General features: G+C 38.0%; 1 protein-coding gene across 13 annotated transcripts in view; it reads left to right on the top strand.

Annotated features, from left to right (window-relative positions):
• anks1b (ankyrin repeat and sterile alpha motif domain containing 1B) overlaps positions 1-21,436 on the top strand; it is a 646,306-nt gene that overhangs the window by 592,055 nt on the left and 32,815 nt on the right. For 12 of the 13 annotated variants that reach the window (XM_055652964.1, XM_055652967.1, XM_055652963.1 and 9 more), the window contains one exon: positions 20,912-21,019. In XM_055652964.1, the coding sequence (XP_055508939.1) occupies positions 20,912-21,019 (108 nt within the window). Of the gene's footprint in view, positions 1-3,163; positions 4,531-20,911; positions 21,020-21,436 lie in introns of those variants that run through there. The other variant, XM_055652972.1, reaches the window with a different exon arrangement.

Below are 21,436 nucleotides of genomic sequence, written 5' to 3'. Positions count from 1 at the left end.
AGTGAGGAATTGTTGCAATAAATCCAATTAAAAATCCTAGTCTCTTGCTCAAACAATATCAAAAGCACTTTTAACATGTATTTGCAATAACAAGGAACTGCAGATGCTGGTTTATACCAAAGATAGACACAAAATGCTGGAGTAACCCAGCGGGCTAGGTAACATTTCTGGAGAATATGGATAGGCAATGTTTCGGGTCAGTACCCTCCATATATTTGATGTATATTTTGTTGTAGAAGTGCCCTCACTGACCCCTATAAGCAAGTATTATGTTGGATATGTTAATTGCCTATCTCTGTAACAATTCTAGAAAGTGGTTTACCCCTGTCAATACCACACCCAGGCAATTATGAAGGAGACAGCTGTATCAAAATGAATACAAAATAATTTACTAAAATTCCCTTCCTCATCCCACAATCCTCAATTGGCATCTCAATCTGCAAAATTTGTTCAGTCTGTCCCTTCCCCCAACCCACCCCTCATCCCTGAGTAAATGGGTGGCTGGAGTACACTGGTAACATTCTAATGAAGTCAGAAGACCAATGTGCCCCAGAGTAGCCATTAGGCTTATTGACCACAAGCACCACCCATTCTGTGGGTCATTATATGTTTATAGCACTATTGGGGATGTATTTACATGCAACTGGAATTACTTTCTGGTTGACACTCCAGTGTAACAATTAAGGAATGTGACATTAGTGGAAATGTCATCTCGAGAAGATTTTTTAAATTAATGTCCCACTTGCCTACTTGGGTTATTCAAGATTCCATTGCTGACATTTAAGAATGAATGTTATATTCTGCAAACTTTTCCTCTTAACTAGTATCACCAAAAATGTGTTTTTTAATTGTTATAACTGCAAAAACGATGTGACCTATTAAGAAATTTTAAGTATATCGTATGTATTCATCATCCTTTTAATTTTCTTATTGATTTTCATTTTGACTATATTTTGCCACATGTTGTGCATTTACACTTTTGATGCTGAGATTTTTTTTTTCAATAATTGATTCAATTAATAGATTAACAGGTATGAGTCTGGGAGAATGTCTCTTTGCATGCATGTCTGTATATGAAGTATAGGACATGTCTTTGAACCATTCAATGGTAAGAAAAGCCATGATCTGAATCTTTCTATATTAAACAATATTATATTGAACAATCAGCAAAATGCATTTTTCTTTCAAATGGTGTGCATTTTCCAGCCTCCTACAGTGTTTGTGTCAAATTGTAAGAAGATGAATCGCACTGAGGCTTCACTGTACATAGTTCCGTATTACTCAAACGTCTTGCCTTTGTCAAATCCTGATAACTTTGCCATAAAATCCTAAGACTGTGGAATTGCCTTGAAATTACTCTTCCTAAAATTTTACATAACTCTTTCACCTTGTGAATCTTATAGTAGATTAGTTTGTCCAGTTCCACAAACGTTGTCTTTCACCATTAGAGACAGTTAGTTTTGTCAAGGCAGAGAGTATTATGTCTTCAGTAAATATATAAATTAATATAAAACAATGCAGCATAGGAACAGGTCCTTCGGCCCACAAATTCTGTGCCAAACATATTTAAATGATCTGGATGAAGGGGTGGTAAATTGGATTAGTAAGTATGCAGATGATACCAAGATGTGGATAATGAAGAGGATTTCCAAAGTCTACAGAGTGATTTAGGCCATTTGGAAAAATGGGCTGAAAGATGGCAGATGGAGTTTAATGCTGATAAATGTGAGGTGCTACACCTTGGCAGGACAAATCAAAATAGGACGTACATGGGTAAATGGTAGGGAATTGAAGAATACAGTTGAACAGAGGGATCTGGGAATAACCGTGCATAGTTCCTTGAAGGTGGAATCTCATATAGATAGGGTGGCAAAGAAAGCTTTTGGTATGCTAGCCTTTATAAATCAGAGCATTGAGTATAGAAGCTGGGATGTAATGTTAAAATTGTACAAGGCATTGGTGAGACCAAATCTGGAGAATGGTGTACAATTTTGGTCACCCAATTATAGGATGTCAACAAAAATAGAGAGAGTACAGAGGAGATTTACTAGAATGTTGCCTGGGTTTCAACAACTAAGTTACAGAGATAGGTTGAATAAGTTAGGTCTTTATTCTCTGGAGCGCAGAAGGTTAAGGGGGGACTTGATAGAGGTCTTTAAAATGATGAGAGGGATAGACAGAGTTGATGTGGACAAGCTTTTCCCTTTGAGAATAGGGAAGATTCAAACAAGAGGACATGACTTCAGAATTAAGGGACAAAAGTTTAGGGGTAACATGAGGGGGAACTTCTTTACTCAGAGAGTGGTAGCGGTGTGGAATGAGCTTCCAGTGGAAGTGGTGTCGGCAGGTTCATTGGTATTTAAAAATAAATTGGATAGGCATATGGATGAGAAGGGAATGGAGGGTTATGGTACGAGTGCAGGCAGGTGGGACTAAGGGAAAAAAGTTGTTCGGCACGGACTTGTAGGGCCGAGATGGCCTGTTTCCGTGCTGTAATTGTTATATGGTTATATGGTTAAATAAGGAGATTTATTTATATTAGTGAAGTTGTTCAATAAATTATATTTTTATTTGTCAATGTTGAACAAAAGTAGCAGAGAACAAACATTCCCAAGTGAATAACATTGCTTTAACCTAAGGTCTGGCATAAAGTTCTTTCCTTTTCTGGAGGGGATCAGGAGACACAGGGGGGTGTTGGGGATTGCTGAGAGGGCCAGCTTTAGCAAGGAGTCAGGATCTCATTGATTGGTAGGATATTGGGGTTCTTGATCGGCTACTGAAGGATGTTGGTTGCTATCAGCTGGAGGAAGTGTGGAGGTCATTATCTGGTTGAAGTCAAGATATAGTGGTGGGTGTGGAGGGAGGTTGGGAGGTATATAAGTGTTGGGCAGCAGACTCCCAGGGATGGGTAAAAGTCAATGACCTGTCAACAGTTCTGATTGTGTTGTCAGGCCATGCAGGCAGGATTAACTTTTTCAGAAGTAATGTTCAACGTTGGACATTGAAGCTGCACATACCTAGACATCTTCTTGCTTTGTGTGTCATACCATTCTTCTTCTTCTTGCGTATGGCGTGCACAGCCTAAAGTTGTAGGACAACTTGTTCTATTTGATCTTATTTGATTGTGCATGCCAGTTTGGTTGCATTTGTTGAAATGCGGCGGACCACGTGAAGGTTGGTCTCCCACCCCTGTCATATCATTGAAAATACAGAAGCAAATCTGTGGCCTTAAAATAAAACAAGAGGTTCCGAGTTGCTAATAGTGGTCAGTTTTCCTCTATAATGCCATCGGAACGTGCCATGCAAGAATTCCCAGGTCTACATTTTTGTGTGATGAACTCAAGGTATAGCAAATGTAGATTGAGAGCTTTGTGTATTTGAAAGAACTGCATTATCCTGAGCCAAAGCCACTGAAGTTTTGTATTTACCACATTTATTGTCATTTTAGTAGGCGCATTTTAATATGGAGAATCTTTAAATGGTTACTATGACAGCTGGAAGTTGCTATGGTGATTGTAGCACAGCAAAGAACAGACTTTTCATTAGCAAATTTTATTCCCAGTTTACAACATTTAATAGTCCAGTCCTTTAGGTTAATTCTCCTCACGAAATATAAAGATTTAGCTCCCAACACATTTGGTGTGTGAAAATAGATGCGTCCTCGCGAGCCTTTTTTTTGCCTTATTTCAATGAAAATGTTACATTTTCTTCACCAAATATACAGCTCCTTCGTGTTTTTGTGTTAAGGTACGAAAAGGTTAGTTATGATTATTGCCATTCCTACATGCATGCATTTGTTAAACTAATGCAGTGCTTTAGTGTGTCTTAATTGGCTGCAGGAGGCAAGATATTTAAGCCTTGAAGCTATTTGTGTAGTTTGGTTGTCCTTAAATTGTCTCTGGAAGCACTTTAATTGGTCATCATTTAAGGGAAGTTTTTTTTCTTTTGGCAGCTGTAAAAGCCAAGGTCTTTATTTCAGTATATCTTTCGGGCGCTTTGGGATTTTCTTTAAATGGTGGACGGGGAAGTGGCATTTCTGGATCCCAAAAACGAATTGAGCTTTGAAAGCGTTGCATGAATTCTGGCTAGGAGTCAGCAGTAATCACAATAAATACACGGCATCTCTTTCTGAGAGTGTGAGGAAAAGGTATCCAGTCATCTGGGTTGTGAATTAGTGCAGCAGCTTGTGACAGAATATCCATAATAACGTGACTGCAAGAGCACCAGAGCAGTCGGAGAAGTGTCTGGTGCTGGAGACTTGCTAAAATTGTCACGGCAGTAAAACTGATGCAGGGCCAGTTTATTTCTGACCCCGAGTCAGAACAGCTGTTATTTATCTCTTAAGCCTTTTCGTCAGAATTTAAAAAAAAAAAAAACCCCGTGCCGCTGTAATTTTCTGTGATGTGGTCTGGTGGTGACGCACCAGAGGGGTAGTGAGGTGCTGGCACAGCGCGGATCCGACTGCAGAGCGCTGCTGGCTGGGCAACGGCTGGCAATTCGGCACAATTCCGTCCGTGCTTCGGGGGTCAGGTGAGTCGGATTCACCGTTCACTTTGGAAACTTTCACCTACTCAATGTTAGCAGCCGCTCGTGTAAAATGGAAGGCGAGGCGACGGACGGGTGAGCGGGGTTTACATTAGTGCACGGACGAGGAGGATGTTACGGGTGAGGGCACCGGGCGAGAGCGATGTACCTGCAGTTCTCCCCGCACCGCCTGCCCACCACTTGCATCCAGTGCAAGGAACACAATGCCGCTATGTCGAGCTTTATTCAACGGCAATGACTGTGTAAACAACGCATCGAGGTTACGTGTTTTTTTCCCCTTCTCTCTGCTGGAAGGGCCCGTTAACCGAGTAATGCGATTGTACACATCTCAGTGAGGGGAGCGAGCGGCTCCTCGCCTTCTGCTGCTCTCTATAGCCCGGCCACTTCCCGGGGTTCAAGGCAAAATAAATAGCACAAGTTCCACAGAAAAACTGTTTAATGTTGCGTTTCTTTGCCTTCTATAATATTATTTACCACTAACCACTTATGCACAATGTACTGCAGATTTAAACATTCATTTACTTCATTTTTTTCGGAGAGCAAACTCACCAGGTCTGAGCCTTCCTGGCTGTACCTGCCAATGTTGCAAAAAACATTTTTCGAATGTTTCGTGCTTTGACTGATGATAAAATTAAAAGTAATAAATTGTAGCGGCAAGACCGCGTGTTATAAGTATTATTAATTGATAATTAAAAGTATTATTATCTATCATTAAATAAATTGCACGAGGAAAGTACGAAGTTTAAAGACTGAGTTATGTTACTTGCGACTGTCTGTACATTGATAAAGTACTGTTCCGTTTGCTTTCCGAGGATTCCTGTAACTGAAGTCCACAAAAGCACGGATTTGACAGCTGGGAATTCTTATCAAATAAGACCTTTTTTTGCATTATTTTTCTTTACATACTCTTATGTTATAATATTGTAGGAGGGAATAATTTATCTTGATTGTTATACTTTACTGTACAGTAATTATTGCATCCGCCATCAACGAATGCCATTACTTGGCAGCCATTCCAAATTGTAGTACTGATGAATACAAAACATACTATAGCTAATTGGCAATGTTGGGCATGGGGGAGTAGTGAGTGACATAGTGTATTCAGATCATCGATGTGCATTATCCTGCTTTTCGTTGACACACAGCACAGTGAGTGACCTTAAAATATGACATATTGCAAATGTGATGAGTAGAGATCAGATGCCTTCTCACTGGTGGCTACATTCTTGGAATTCTTCGGAAGGACCCTGTCCATATCCCCAGTCGGGCAGCCCAAAATACCTGGGGAGGGAGGCACAATCAAAAAGAGTTAAGGTGATGAACATGGATTAATAGAATATTCTTGCAAGAAAAATGATGAATACAACAATGGATGAAAAATGTTTCTATTTCTTGTGCTGCAACTACACGAGTCGTGGAGCACGGAAACGGGGTCTTCATGTCAACTCTTCCATTTGTCTGTGTTTGACCCATATCCCACTAAAACTTTCATACCCTTGCATCTTGTCCTTTAAATGTTATTTTACCTGCCTCAAATTTCCCCTAGCAGCTTGTTCCATATAACCATCAACCTCTGTGTGGAAATAGCCTCTTGGGTTCCAATTTAAATTTCCTCCTCGTATTTTAAACTATGTCCTCTAGTTCTTGATTCCCCTTTATCTCTATATGATCACCTCAGCCCCCTGTACTCCAATGGATAAAGTTCTAACATCCTTGTATATCTTCTCTGCACCCTTTCCAGCATAATGATATATTTCCTATAGCAGGGTGACCAAATCTGAACACTATATTCAGTGTGGCCTCGCCAACATTTCGTACAGTGGAGACCAGCATGCCAAAAGCCGTCTTCACCACCCTATCTACCTGTGTTGCCAAGATATTGAGTGTGCAATTAATGAAACTATTAATTAAATAACTTTTTTTTTTAAACAAACTATTTAATTTATATTTTGATTCACAACCATCTACAGTTTGTTTTATTCAGGTTAACAACAAGTTGCAACTTTGATCTTGGAAACTGCCTCAAGGGAACATTGAGATACTTGACACAGAGTCATCTAAGGTGAAAGGAAACATAAGAAATGGAAGTGGAGTTGGCCATTTGGCCCTTGTGCCTGCTCTGCTATTCATGAGATAATATCTAACCTTTTATCTCAGAGCTACTTTACAGAGCTGACCTCCATATCTATCGATACCTTGAATTAAAAAAAAAAAAAAAAAAATCTCGCCATTACTTTTGTGAATTTACCTGATGAAAGTATCTCCACAACCACCATGAATTTCAGAGACTCATAACTCACCCAAGCAATTGACGGGTGAGTTATGTCCTGAATGGCCAACCTCTTAATTTACAACAGTTTTGGATAACACAGTGATATTTGCATTTAAATTGTAAAATCCAAAGCAATTTTTTAAAAATAAATAAATATAATGAACTGTCACTCATGACGGGCAAGGAAAGGTTCAGTTGAAGTAGTAGGCCTTGAAGATCTTTTTAAACCCAGGAAGTGAGGGAGTGAAACAGCATTTTTAAAGTGGAAATTATTGGTCCAGCCAGCTGAAGGAATATCCAGTCATCGATGGTGGTGCAAAGGAAATCGCCAAGAATTGCAGGAAAGAGATCCCAAGGAGTCGTAGAGCTGGAGGAAGTTTCAATCATGGAAAGGGTTAACCACAGGAGAATTTGAAAGGAAAAATGTATTTCAGTCTTTGCTTCTCTGGGAGTTTTTGTGTAGTTTGAGATACAGGATGATGTTTCAACTGGACTTGGTGGTGTGTGTTTAGAAATCCCTAGATTCTGAAACTATCTCAACAAATTGGAAGGCAGCAAATGTAACACCACCATTCAGGACATGAAGTCGAGAGCAAATAAGATACGATAAACCAGGTAACTAGGTGTCTGCTGCAGACCTCCTTCAGTTTGACAGGACATTACTATTGAAGATGCCACAAGAATCAGAATTGGGTCATTGGAAATTTAAATTGTGTATTGGTACACTTGAATGGAAAGACAGAATATATTGCTTGCTTCACTAACAATGTAAAGCTAGAGGGGAATTGAGTTTTAACGACTATGCAAAGAACCTGAGTAAAGGATCTAATGACCTGGCAAATGGGATATAATTTGGAAAAAATGAAGAGCATTCACTTTATAAGGAAGAACAGAAAATTAGTCTGCCTTGCTCCAATTGTATGGGGCTGTGTGGGATCCCAGCTGAAATATCTTGCACAATTTTGTTAGATTTGCCTCAGCAGAGGTGACTTTAGAAGTGCAAGTGAAGAGGATTGGGCTACATTCACTGATGATCAGAAGAACGAGAAGTGATCATATTGAGACATAAATCAATAAGATAGAGGCTGAGTGTTTTCAGATGGGGAAAACCAAGAAGTGGAAAGGTAAACTCTGGAAGGAATTAGCTTTTTAGGGCAGAGATGAAAGGAAATGTCTTTAAACTTTTGATTCCTCCATCTTTGTAGTCTGTGGACATCCAGGAGTGAAATTGGTAGACACGTGGGGACATGGATATCATAACTGGATAGTGAGCAAGCCAGCAGATTCTTGTTATTGGCAGGGAAGTAAAAGTAGAGAGAATATCAAACCAAAACAAATGATAGGCTGCAGTTACACAAGGATCAAACCTGTGAAACACATGTATGTGAATTTAATTAGACCTTAGATTTTAGGATGTATCCTTTGATTCTATTTACTCGCCTTAATACCCTGTTGATATCTGCCTTGAAATTGGAAATAATCCATTGTCCACTCAATGCACCAGAGAGGATTTCAGAATTTACTTTTAAATGGTGTATCTTATAGTGCCTTTTTTTTAGGAAATTGGATGAACTTCTTTACATGAGATTAGGGAAAGGCAGTCTCCTGTCAATAAACCAGGAGTGGAAAGAGGCAATCTGATGCATTTGAAAATAAAAGTGGGGTTGAAAAGATAAAAGGACAATACTCCTTTCTCTGTTAATGTTAATTATGAGAAAGCATAAATTTGGTGGTTTATGTTGTTGCCAAAATACATTTTATACAAAAAATGTTTTAGGTTATTGAATGAGGTATCAGAAATAATAGTGGCATTTAGTAGTTGTTTAAGAAGAAAATGGATGCATGTTGGAGAAAGGAATAGAAAAATCAAAATGTTAACCTAATGAACCCAAGATATAAGATTAATGCAGTCATTAAATTACAATTAGACAATTTTTTGCACTCTTTTCCAAATCCAAAACACTTGTGTGCTTTTCACCGGCTGTTGGATGAGATGTATTTAATAGCCTGGATAAGCTTGGGATAAACGTAAGGGTGCTTAATTCCATAAATAACTATTCATGTAATCAAACCTGTTTGACCATATCCAGAACAGTGACAGCGAGACTGTCTAACGCAGAGCTTTTGAAATATTTCAATTTAACCATTCATCAAATGGATTGTGGCATTATAGCATTGCTGACACTTTAAAACTGAATTTCTCTTTCCCTCTGAGATTCTTTTCCAAAATTGGTATACTATCCTGTTGCTGCAATAATATTCATTATTTTCCCTCCACCTCGTCCTTTTGGAACCCAGTGGACTGGCAATGTCCCTTTAAGTCTCTAAGGAGCAAATCCTTAATCCAATTGTTAGAGACTGTGGAGGAATATTGGAACCAATTTTTTGTCGTTGTTGGTAAAGTGACTGCATTGTTATGGGTATGATACTGAATGGGGATGATCAAGTGATTGTTCAAAAAACAGATTCTGCTTTGCAGATGGTTAATATTCCCAAATACCATTGAGTGTGAAGGGGCCATTCATTTGTCATTCCTTTGCTTTATCAATTAAATAATCTTACAGCAACATTGATACAAGGATTTTATCAATTTATAATTCCTGTAAAAACGAATTCTGCCAGAGGTTGCAATTAAATCTAAAGGACAACATTTTGGTTCAGGTAATATGAAAGATTGTGTGATCGTGGTTAGAACAAATTAAATGGTAGTTCTTAATTATTGTTGGTTTTAGAATATTCATGGATAGTCGTAATTTTACTATGTAAAATTAAGATATATTATGAAGATGCATTAGTCTTGCCCAGTGCTCTTAATGAGCTAATTAAAGTTCTGGATGTTTGCAGAGGATTTTCTTGAATTCTAAATTACATAGAAACATAAATTTCTTTAAAATTCTTCATTCATAAATTACATTACTTGTGAAATTTGCAACTTGCATAAAATAAATGAAACTATTCTAAAATAAGAAAATAGAATAATTGGGTTTTTGTCAACTAAAAAAATGAATTGAAATTGGTAGTGCTACCTAATAAATCATTATATTGAAATTTGTGGATGTATTCCTCTACTCTCATTAGTGTAATATAAATTTAGCACCATGTTTTCTTGATGCCATTGGTTGTACTGCCATTGGGTTGAATTTGGGGTTGGGGACTGGACATTGTGCCTTCCCTCACAGTGGTATCCACTGTGGGGGGATGATTTTTTTTGTCTGTAATGTAATCCTGTTATTCTTTGTCCAAGATGGCTGCTGTGAAGGGAGAGTGGACGCTGGCGCGTTTTGGCTGCCGCTGCTCTCTCTTCACATTGTGTTTTTGATTTTCTGTTTTTGGACTGAATTTTGTTTTTTGTTTGTGTCTCTGTGATGTCTTTATTATTTATTTTACTCTGATTATATGTTTATATTCCTGTTAATCTATGTAAGGTGTCCTTGAGATGTCTGAAAGGCACCCAACAAATAAAATGTATTATTATTATTACTGACAAAGGCATCCTAAAACCCTCTTTTCAGGATCGAACATCATTTGGGACACTGTGCACCTTGCTCTGCATACCTTGCCAGTCTATGCGCTAGTCCAGAACTAAAGACTGAAAATGCACCATTTCTGTCTGTTAGCTGATGCTATTTTGATAAATTTGTTTTCAGCTCTGAGGTGGGAGTGAAATAAACTAAATTAGATTAATTGGCCAGAGGAAAGTAATCCTGGTTTTGTAATTGCAAGTCAACGACTGCTTAAATAGTCAGTAAGTTAATGAAATCTTAGGATATAATGGCACTACATTCAATGCTTTGAAACAAAGCTTGGTTGTTTCGCATTAATGACAGAATTAAAAAGATTTGTTTAAAGTTTCCATTTATAAAGTACATTTTCTTCAGACATCCCAAATTACTTGGTATATACACATTATGCTCAATGCTTCTTTACTAAGGGTAGTTTATTCATGGGAATGTACAAGATCTAAAGAAAAACAGAAACATATTAACAATTATTTTTCAAATACTCCAGTGTGGGATAGTCTTTTTCAATTCTAGCTCTTTGTCAATTATGCTTGCCAGCATTCGCTGTGTGAGATTTGCCAGTTCTCAGCTGGCCACTGTACATGCACAGCCCTCTGCCTCTAGAAGACAAATCATAACCAATGTTCAGCTGATTGGGTAGCTGCATTTACAGCTGCTAAACTGAGAAATTCTATCTTGGCTCAAAGAACTTCTAGTTATAAATAAATACAAATAAAGGGAAAAATAAGAGAATTATAAGAGAATGCATGCCAAATGCATAATCAATACAAATAATGGGCAGTTGGGATAGTATTGATGGGTCATCTTGGTTGGCATGAGTAAGTTGAGCTAAAGGGTTGTGTTCATGCTGTATGACTCTAGCCTTTTTCTTTGAGGAGGATATGGTTCAAAGATCATTTCAACCTAAAGAGTAGATAGAAACATAGAAAATAGGCACAGGAGTAGGCAATTCGGCCCTTCGAGCCTGCACCGCCATTTGATATCATGGCTGATCATCCAACTCGGTATCCCATCCCTGCCTTCTCTCCATACCCCCTGATCCCTTTAGCATCTAACTCCCTCTTAAATATAGCCAATGAACTGGCCTCAACTACCTTCTGTGGCTGAGAATTCCAGATTCACCACTCCCTGTGTAAAAAATGATTTCCTCATCTCGGTCCTAAAAGTCTTCCCTCTTATCCATAAACTGTGACCGCTAGTTCTGGACTTCCCCAACATCGGGAACAATCTTCCTGCATCTAGTCTGTCCAACCCCTTAAGAATTTTGTAAGTTTCTATAAGATCCCCCCTCAGTCTTCTGAATTCCAACGTGTACAAGCCAAGTCTATCCAGTCTTTCCTCATATGAAAGTCCTGCCATCCCAGGAATCAATCTGGTGAACCTTCTCTGTACTCCCTCTATGGCAAGAATGTCTTTCCTCAGATTAGGAGACCAAAACTGTATGCAATACTCCAGGTGTGGTCTCACCAAGACCCTGTACAACTGCAGTAGAACCTCCCTGCTCTTATACTCCATATGATGCCTAGCCAACATCAAAAGGGGAATTAATTAAAATCGAAACCTGGTCCGTGCTGATATGTTTACATCCTGCATCCGGTAGTGGACCATTTATATATGCGTTCCACATTTGGGGGGGGGGGGGGGGGGAGAGAATCCAACCTTCTCGCCCTATCAGCCGCTCCCTTGGTGTCTCATCCGTGGCAATTATTTTTGGCAATAGGTGCCAGCAAATGAAAGCAGCCCCAATGATAAATCTGGAAAGGAGTTAAGCGTCCGTGTACTCTTGAGCCAGGACATTGAATTTTGATTAATTGCTCAACTTTCCTTCTCTGCAATTTATTTCGGAGTTCTGGGACTCATTAACTTGTGAAAGGACGTATAGAGCCAAAACCATATTAAGATTCATCCTAATGCAACTTGGGGAAAACTCCAACTCTATTATTTCATGCGTTTAAAATATGGGTTTACTGATTTTTCTACAGTATAAGTTATCAATCACATTGATAAAATGGTAATAGAATTACATCATTCATAAATCAATCATTTTGATGCAAATGGAATTTATTAGTAAGCTTGCTTACATCATTAGAAAATGTTGTATAATTGTTGCAGCATTCTGCTAGGGAAAATATGATAGTCCAGTTCCTGTGCATCTTTTCCTTTGAGATTTATTGCAAATTTCTTGTAGACTAATTTTCAAAATATGTAAACATTATTGAAATTCTATTAGCTTTTTAGTACCAAATTGTCAATTGATGAGTCTACATTGCCTCGAGTCATTTTAGTTTAGTTTTGATTTTGTTTAAATATGCATAATTAATTGTGTGTATTTGAAGATAGTTTATTGTAAAATAATTATTATGGAAAAATATTGTATGAGTCACACTATCATACAGTCTCACTTCCAATTGATTTGTTAAAAATAGTTTCAATCATTTTTCACAAAGCTTTAGCTGTGTGCTCATTTAGTTGCTGTGTCATCAGAGGAAGAATGTGCTTAGGAAAGTGAAGAGGTATTTTGGCTAAAGTTCCCTCCTGGTTGCTATCGAATAACTCCCAATGGGAAGTTGCATTTATGGACATTGGGAAGAAGATTAGGAACAGCTGTGTGAGTTTGTGGTCAAATAGTCAATTCATTATTCAAGCTTCTACCATTCACTTGCGTGAGGTGTTAGTGGGCATGTTATATCTCAAACCCCTCAAGCTAGCATCCTTGAGAAGGGAGGAAAGCACAAAAGAGAAGATCTCTACGCAAGTTGTTCCCTAACATTGTTTTGGATTATTGCACACATCTTCTTATTGTGTGTACTTATTGCTTATCAAGAAATTTAGCTTCATGTGATTAGTCACAGTACTAACTTGATCAGAGTGCTTTCGTGAGACAGGACCATGTGTGCAAGAGTTGAGGTGTCATGTTGCAATTGTAAGATGTTGGCAAGACCATATTTTGAGTATTTTGCATAGTTTTAATCGACTAGTAATAGGAAGAATGTAATAAGCAGAAAAGATTTGCAAGGAAGTTAGTGGGACTGGAGGGCTTGCGTTATAAGAGGCTGGATAAGTTGGGTCTTTTTTTGCCCCTGAGAGTGAAGGGAATTGGGAGAGTGGCATATACAATTATAAATGACATAGATAAGGTCTTTCCTTCAGGGAAAATCTAAAATTTGGATAGGCATATGTATAGCAATGTTTGAGATAGGGGCCAAATGCAGGCAAATATGACTAGCACAGATGGACATGGGTGAATTGTGCTGAAGGACTGTTTCTGTGCTGTCTAACTCTAGTTATAGATGTATTTTTTCAAGAATAGTTTATTCTCGTCTTTGCTTCCACTGCCCTAAATTACTCAAAGCATGCGAAGCTTAAAACTGGAGAAATAAGGCTAGTAATAAGGGACTAGTTTAGCTGGGACATTGTTGGCTGGTGTGGGCAAGTTGGGCTGAAGGGCCTGTTTCCTCACTGACTCTATGACTCTAAGGACTCTAATGTGTGAGATTAATACTTAATAAATGTGATGGAATCATTCCTTCAATGTTTTTGACTTTATTCAAGAAGTTGCCACTTTCAATCTAGTGTGTGATTTATCTCTGGGACAGAAACTGTTGAGGTGAGATAATTGGTGTCAAGGCCCTTGAGTTTGAGAGAAGAAAGTTTGTCAGGATTTCTTCCCTAGCTGGGATACCTTTGTACTTAATCACAGTGAGCCTCGCATTAAAAATACTAGGAAATAATATTCCCATGGAACTATACTTTAACAAGAAATCAATGCCACCAGAAAGAAATCAATGCCACCAGAGAAAGCAAGCTGGCATTGATGAGAGGAAGAAGCAAGTGTATAGTGGTGGGGGGGGGGGGGGGGGGTGACATAATGTGTGTCCTTGCAGGTAGCTCCATGTCAGGCTTCACCCTGTTCTCAACATTTCAACATCTCGGGATGTTCATTACATCCCCTTTCTGTATCTCTTTACCTTCCAACAATCCTTCATGATCTCTTCACTTATTTCTAACCTCTTGCACATCCCCTGATTTTTATCTTCACGGTATTAGGAGGCATCTCCTAAACTGCCCAGTCCACCAATCTTTGGAGTTCTCTATAAATGTCTCTTCTGCTCTAGCGCTCTCACCACTTTAAACACCACTGAATGACCTTGGATTCAGCTTTTGGCTACCAATCCTAAAACATTCTTGCAAAGCTTGTGATTAGAATTGGTCAGATAATCATTCATTGCAGCACATAAAACATTTTAATGTTGTAGATAATGTGTATTGTTTTTGTTGTACACATTATACATTACTGGTGTAGTTGTATAATGGCATAATTGTGTTAATATAGAAAGAATTTGATATATCAAAATTCAAAAGATTGGTGTTATTAATATCAATGGTTGCAATTGGTGAAATAGCCTGATCTGTCTTTATGTCAACATTTATTTTGTATCTTCTGAAGTATTAGGCCATTCAACCCCTTGACTAGCTCTCAGCCCAATCCCATCCATACAATTCTCCCACTTATTTCCCTGAATCCTATTATTTCTCACCTGCTTATTAACGCTCTCTTGCTTTTTTCCACCACCCACCTAATTGGTCAATTTACAATAGCCTATTAATCTGACAACCAGCACATTTTTGGGATGCGAGCAGAAACTAAAGCACCTGGGGGAAACACGAAGGTTTCCAGGGAGAATGTGTGATTTTCACACAAGCTGCACCAGTCAGAATGGAATCCTGGATTGCTGCAACTGAGAGACAGCTGCACTCTCTGCCAGTGCCACCCGTATTCTATCTTTATAACATTCCCAGACCACTGACATTATTGCGCACATATGGCACAAAATCTGAGGGGCTTGCATTATTTGGGTAGTAAAATGCTTACCAATAATATCCTTTTGTGTTGAGTTGAACCCTGCATTCCACCTGTACTATCTTCAGAAATCATTGGAAGCATTGAATGGTATAAATTGGACTAGTGTTGGGCAAGTCTTTCTGCACATTCATTCCATGGGAAATATTAACTGCAACATTGTCAAGACGAGGAAACCAAAATGTTTCTTTCCAATGCATCAAATCAATTCACGAAAAGCAAAGATGGATGGACTTACAAAATGAAAAAATAATTTTCAGTGATATAGCTGGAGAAGAGGTGTCCAGACAGAAATGTATTAGAGTGGGCTCAACTGGGAAGATCTCGAAAGAACTGCCAACAACTGAGTGAGGTGGAGGACATTTGTCAATGGCCTATGCTCCCTAGAGGAGCAAGGCTTAAGAAGAAGAAGAAGATATATTTACCTCGTATCAAAATGCCAGCTGGTTCAATAGTTTAGTTTTACTACTAGTTAAAACTATTGAACCTGCTGGCAAATATTTTTGTATTTGCATAAATCATTTTGATGCATAACACTAAATGCAAACTTGAAACCAAAATTAGAAAATGCAAGAATTTCATTATTTTGAAAGGGAAATCAACCAAAAGTTCAAGACTAAATCCAGTGGTTACAAAAAAATACAAATACAAGTTTACATTAGTTATTCCACATTCTTGGATATCCCCCCCAACCTGAAATTACTTATGGGAAGTGGCAACTGTGCATTCACATCACCTAATATTCAAATTACATTAAATTAGATTAATTCCTACATCTGTCTGCAGGAAGCCAACTAGGTGCATGGTGTCAGCCATTTAAATGGTCATTGCCGTAATGATCACATTTTCAACACATTTTCAAATCAACGTGAAAAACGTCTTGAAAGGCCTTTAGGTCGAATATGTTTATGTTTAAAAATAGTTTGAGATTTCCGGTCCAACATTATGAATTTTGTTACCTGTTGGTGATGATTTACATCCAAATTTATTCTCTGTTTCTTTTGCAATCAAACATTAAAAATGGGTACAAATATTACAAACAAGGCCCACGAGAAGGATATTCTTCACAGCATAATTTCTTTAAAGCTGAACGTTTCAAGCCTTCATATATATTCAAATTTCCTGCCAATATCTCCACAATGGATTAAATGTCAAAGGCACTGTCCAGTGGACTGATGTGACTATGTAAATGCGTTTAGCACTGCTGATTGGGGGATACATTTCTGGATGAACAAATTTAGGAATGGGTAATCCTGTGACAAACATATACATTCAAATAATTAGAAATTATGGTGCAAATCTCAGGTGAGGGGGAAAAACTAGTGATATATTTAAATATTTATCAAAAGGAAATAAAATAATGGATTCAGACCATAGAGTGAATGGAGAAGTGGTGGCGTTTTAATCTGACAAAATGCTTCAACGATGATTGGCTCATGATGGTTTGGACTTTTATTGGTATTTATGTCGTTACATGACCAATTACAAGAACACATTCTTTTACAGATGATTTCATCTTGCATGCACACTCTTTACATTATCTCAATAGCACACTGCAAAACGTGCTTTGAAAGCAAAATTGGAAGAATTGAATTACTTTTGCCAACCTCAATACAAGAAAATTAAATTCCAGGACATTGCTCTTCTCTACAGTCTAGTTTTAATGAGGTATTCCCCTATTTCTTCTCTCTTCCCCACTTTCTGTAGTCAGAATATAGTGCATGGAAGTACAGGGTTTATCATTGAAGATTTGGTTCCCCTTTGATTGTGATGGATTGGCACTGCGAGAGAGTAAGCCGAGTTACTAAATTACTGGATTTAAACAATCCAAAGCTTGAGGTTGAATTAGATCCCAGCAATTCATGAATTTAAATTCATGTAACTAAATAGAATGAAAATTAGTTGGAGTCATGAAATCTCACCTGGCTCACACGTTTTGCAGGGAAGGAAATTTCCTGACATTACCTGGCCTAAATGTTACACCTAAACTATTGATATTAGTTGACCTTAACCTGCCTCCTCACAATCAAATGGGGGCGCACATGAAATAAACATTTAAGGAAAAAAATGTGGAATTTATTTTAAAAATCTTGATGTTGTGACACATTTAGAACCAAAAAATCTGCACCGAGGTAAAGGAGCATTTGTTTGCGCAACAGTAAATGCCAACCTGCTTTGGAAACTAACCTTGTATTAGGTGTGGAAATAGTGTGGCAGTCAGTGTGATGATGAAGCTTAAGAGCAAAGTAGGCGTCAAAGCCCTTTCTTTTACAAAGATTAGGCATTGCCTATACAGTTTAATTAATGTATTATACTAAGGAGATTTACAATTTATTGCCCACTATAATGCCATTTATATTCTCTTGAGGTTTTAAATTCTACATAATTGCATGTTTATGTGTAAAAATGGGAGTCTTACTATTATTTACATAAAGTTCAAGGGTCAGGTACATGGATTTTCAAACAAGAACCTATGCCATTAACTAACAAGAACAGTGTCATTTACTAATCACGCATGCTAATTTGGGAATATGGGTTTTCAGTTGCATTATTCTATGTTCACTCTTCTGGGTGAGATGCTAACTGCATTTCGTTGTCTCTGTGCTGTACACTGCACAATGACAATAAAGATTGAATCTGAATGTACTTTTTTTATAATGCAGAAGAAAGCCATTCTGCCCATATTGTCTGGCAACTCTCATAACATCCCAATTCTCCTTATTTTTCTCATTTATGCACGTTGACCCCCTTGATTCTTCCACCATCCACCTACACTTAGGCTAATTTACATTACCTAATTAGCTAATAATTATCACATCTGTGGCACATGGTAAGACGCAAACCTCCATAACCTCAAGGTGAAAATGCAAACTTCACACAGATGGTACATGAGTCAGAATTGAACCCATGATGCTGCAGCGATGATTCAAATGTATTGCCACTGCACCAAAAGGCAACGATTATCAGGCTTGACATTTCTATCAAGAACTGAAAATCAGAACAACCAAGAGAAAAGTGTTTTTAAAAAGTTACTTATGTATGATAACTGCAGATGTGGAGATCTCCAGCAAAAAACATATTCATAATGCAGAGGCATGACCTGAAACGTCAATTGTCCATTTTTGTTCCACACATGCTGCATGATCCACTGAGTTGCTCCAGCAGTTTGTTTTATAACTTTTAATTATGACTCTCTTTGTTAAAACGTGCTCCATACTACAAGAGAACTCTTATAGCTGCCAGAGGAGGTAGTTGAGGCAGGGACTATCCCAACATTTAAGAAACAGACAGGTACATGGATAGGACAGGTTTGGAGGGATATGGACCAAATGTGGGCAGGTGGGACTCGTGTAGCTGGGAACGTGTTGGTCGTTGTGGGCAAGTTGGGCCGAAGGGCCTGTTTCCACACTGTATCACTCTATGACTATAACTCAAGCAAGTGGCTACTGGGAAGTTTTTTGTATTGGATCAAGACTTTATGAAAACTGTGATAACACTTCTCCAGATGGTTGAGCTGTCTGCTCCAGGTCGTCCATTCCCTTTACGTTTACTAGAGGCAGAGATCACTAATTCGTTAGATCAGAATCTGTGCCAGGTTTGAGGACTTGAAATATTGAATATTCTTTTCCATAGTTGGTCAAATGCTGAACAGGGGGGCAGTGGAGAATTCCATCATCATATTTGTCCATATTTCCTGAGGTCTTTAATGGGGGCAGGTTGGCTGAATGCCTGTTTAACAGATGTAAAGTGTGAGGACCATGATCTTGTATACTTCAGAATCGGTGAGTCTAAGCCTCAAAGCATCTACACATGAAGGCGCATCTGCATAAAGCAGCTCACATGGTGAACTTGTGGGTGACTGTGACCATAGCACATATGTGGCCAGCCCTAACCATAATGTCACCTCCAGTAATGACGTGTGCAAGCAGAATATCTACAGAATATTATAACAATACGTCACCACTTAAATGCTGGAGAAAACACTACTTTTTGTTTTAGTGCACTTGGTATACTTAGAGCAGCTTTGAAGTTGCTCGTTCAGTGGTGTCATTAGTTGTTTATCTGCTGCATGGGATAGGTCACAAGAGTGAATCGGGATCGGAAGGAAGCGCAATCTGTTCCAAGCAAAACTTCTGTGCCAAAAGCATCTAAAAACAAATTTTAATTGATCCAATTTCTAGGCTCTTGTGTCAGAAGATCCAGTGTTTGTAGAGTTAACGGATTATAAATGAATATATTGTGTATATATATTGTCAAATCCGAACAAAGATAACAATATGTGGTTATGATGCTCACTGTGGATAACAATATTTCTGAAGGCCATTATGACCGGTTTAATTCTAAACAAAGTGTGATTTATAAAGACAACTTATACAGTCTCTTTATGGCATGAATACAATTTTTATAACAGCACAGGAGATTTCGGAGTTGATGTGAACCTTTAATCAAGTGGTATTTATTGGAATAAACTACAATTCGCTTTAATTCATCATGGGAATAATAAGCCGACTATTCTTGCAACTAGGCATGTATTAGCCCTTTTTTGCCAGTTCACAATTCAATCTTTATTATGGATAAAGTGAAACATTTTAAAAGAACATTTGTTACTTTGTGGTAATCTAATTTGAGGAAAATACCCTTGGCTGATTACTGGTGATCACAAACCTGATTTTTTTTTAAAAGCAAGGATAACGTGGACTGGACACATAAAATCCATAGTTAAATTCAAAAGAATTTCCTCCCCGAGGTATTGGGTATGTTGAAAGTCAGAAAACCTGTCTACACCATACCGTGAGTGAAGATATTCCTCACTTACCTTTACTCTAATTTATGTAAATTTGCTGGAATTGGGTTTTCAAGGTGAATATATATATTCTCTCATTTGTATATGGTCACACTGATCAGTTCTGTATTTATTTATGCCTACTATATTCTGTTGTGTTGAAGCAAAGCAAGCATTTCATTGTCCTATCTGGGACACATGACAAACTCTGTTGAATCTTGAATCTTATAGCTTAGTGATGCAGGTGGGTGTTTTGCTTTTACTGATATATTTTTGCAGTGTGTTTTTGTTAATATAAGGTCGTGCCTTTTATTTTAATGTTATCAGAATTTATTTTGCTATGTTCTAACCATTCATTTTAAATGGGTAAGCATCACAGTTGCTTGCATTCCTCTACAGTGATCAGCTGAATTTTGCCTACTGTATAATTAAAAATATAGATGACCACTAATGTGGTCATTCAATTTGCAGTACCTTTCTGATATAGACTTCTTGTGAAGTACATTTACAAAAATGCTTACCCTTTCCACCAGTCTTGCACAGCGGCAGAAGCAGTGAAGATCTAAAGCTAAGGAATTAAATCTTCATTCATAGGTATGCTTTCTGCTATTTCATCCAGAAACACTGCAGAGAGATTACGGAAACAGACTTGAGCCACACTGTGCAACGATTGGCATTTAAATGTAAAACGAATAAATGAGAGGTGTTTTTTTTTTTGTCCAGTTAATTTCCTTTTAAAATAGCACCTCGTCTTGTTGTGAAGGCACATTAGGAAGAAGCATAATTATTCTGGCGGCTAAGTCCTTAACCACGCTGCAGTTCATCCTCCCGATTGGATAACTCCCACTGCAAGGCCATTTACTAGTTTTGAAGATTTTTTTTACTCTTCATTCTGTGAGGATTCTAATGTGTAAAACTGAACCTTTCAGCTATTGAAAATCAACCTCCTGGGTCACAGAAAACGAATCTTAGCATCACTTGGAGACAGACTTCATGACGAGCCTCCTCAGAAGCCTCCACGAACCATTACACTGAGGGTAAGCTGTGTTCATACAGTGCTGAATTAATACTGTTACCCGCGTGAAATAGACCTTGGTACAATTTTAATTAGTGTACCTTAGCCCAGCTTTCAGCACAGGCATGTATCATTATTAGCTGCTTGCCTCAGTAATCTTTCTTGCACCATGACCACCACCAATGTTTATTATTTTATATGTGAGTATATTCCCTGAAGATCTTCCAAGCAATATTGTGAAATTAAGAGGTGGAAAAACTCATTTCAGGTTTTTATTATTGTGACCTTTAGTTCAAATCCAGCCTGAAAAATCTATCAAATCTTTCAGTCGGTGTTCAAGAAAGACAAATCAATAACTATTCTCATTAAAAAGTAAACTCTCTTTACCACAAATGTCAAAGCCTTTCAGCTATGATTCTGGGATTCAGATAGTCACTGA

The sequence above is a fragment of the Leucoraja erinacea genome, chromosome 22, assembly GCF_028641065.1.
Source record: "Leucoraja erinacea ecotype New England chromosome 22, Leri_hhj_1, whole genome shotgun sequence".
Taxonomy (NCBI): domain Eukaryota; kingdom Metazoa; phylum Chordata; class Chondrichthyes; order Rajiformes; family Rajidae; genus Leucoraja; species Leucoraja erinaceus.
This window is presented reverse-complemented; position numbering and strand designations above follow the sequence as displayed.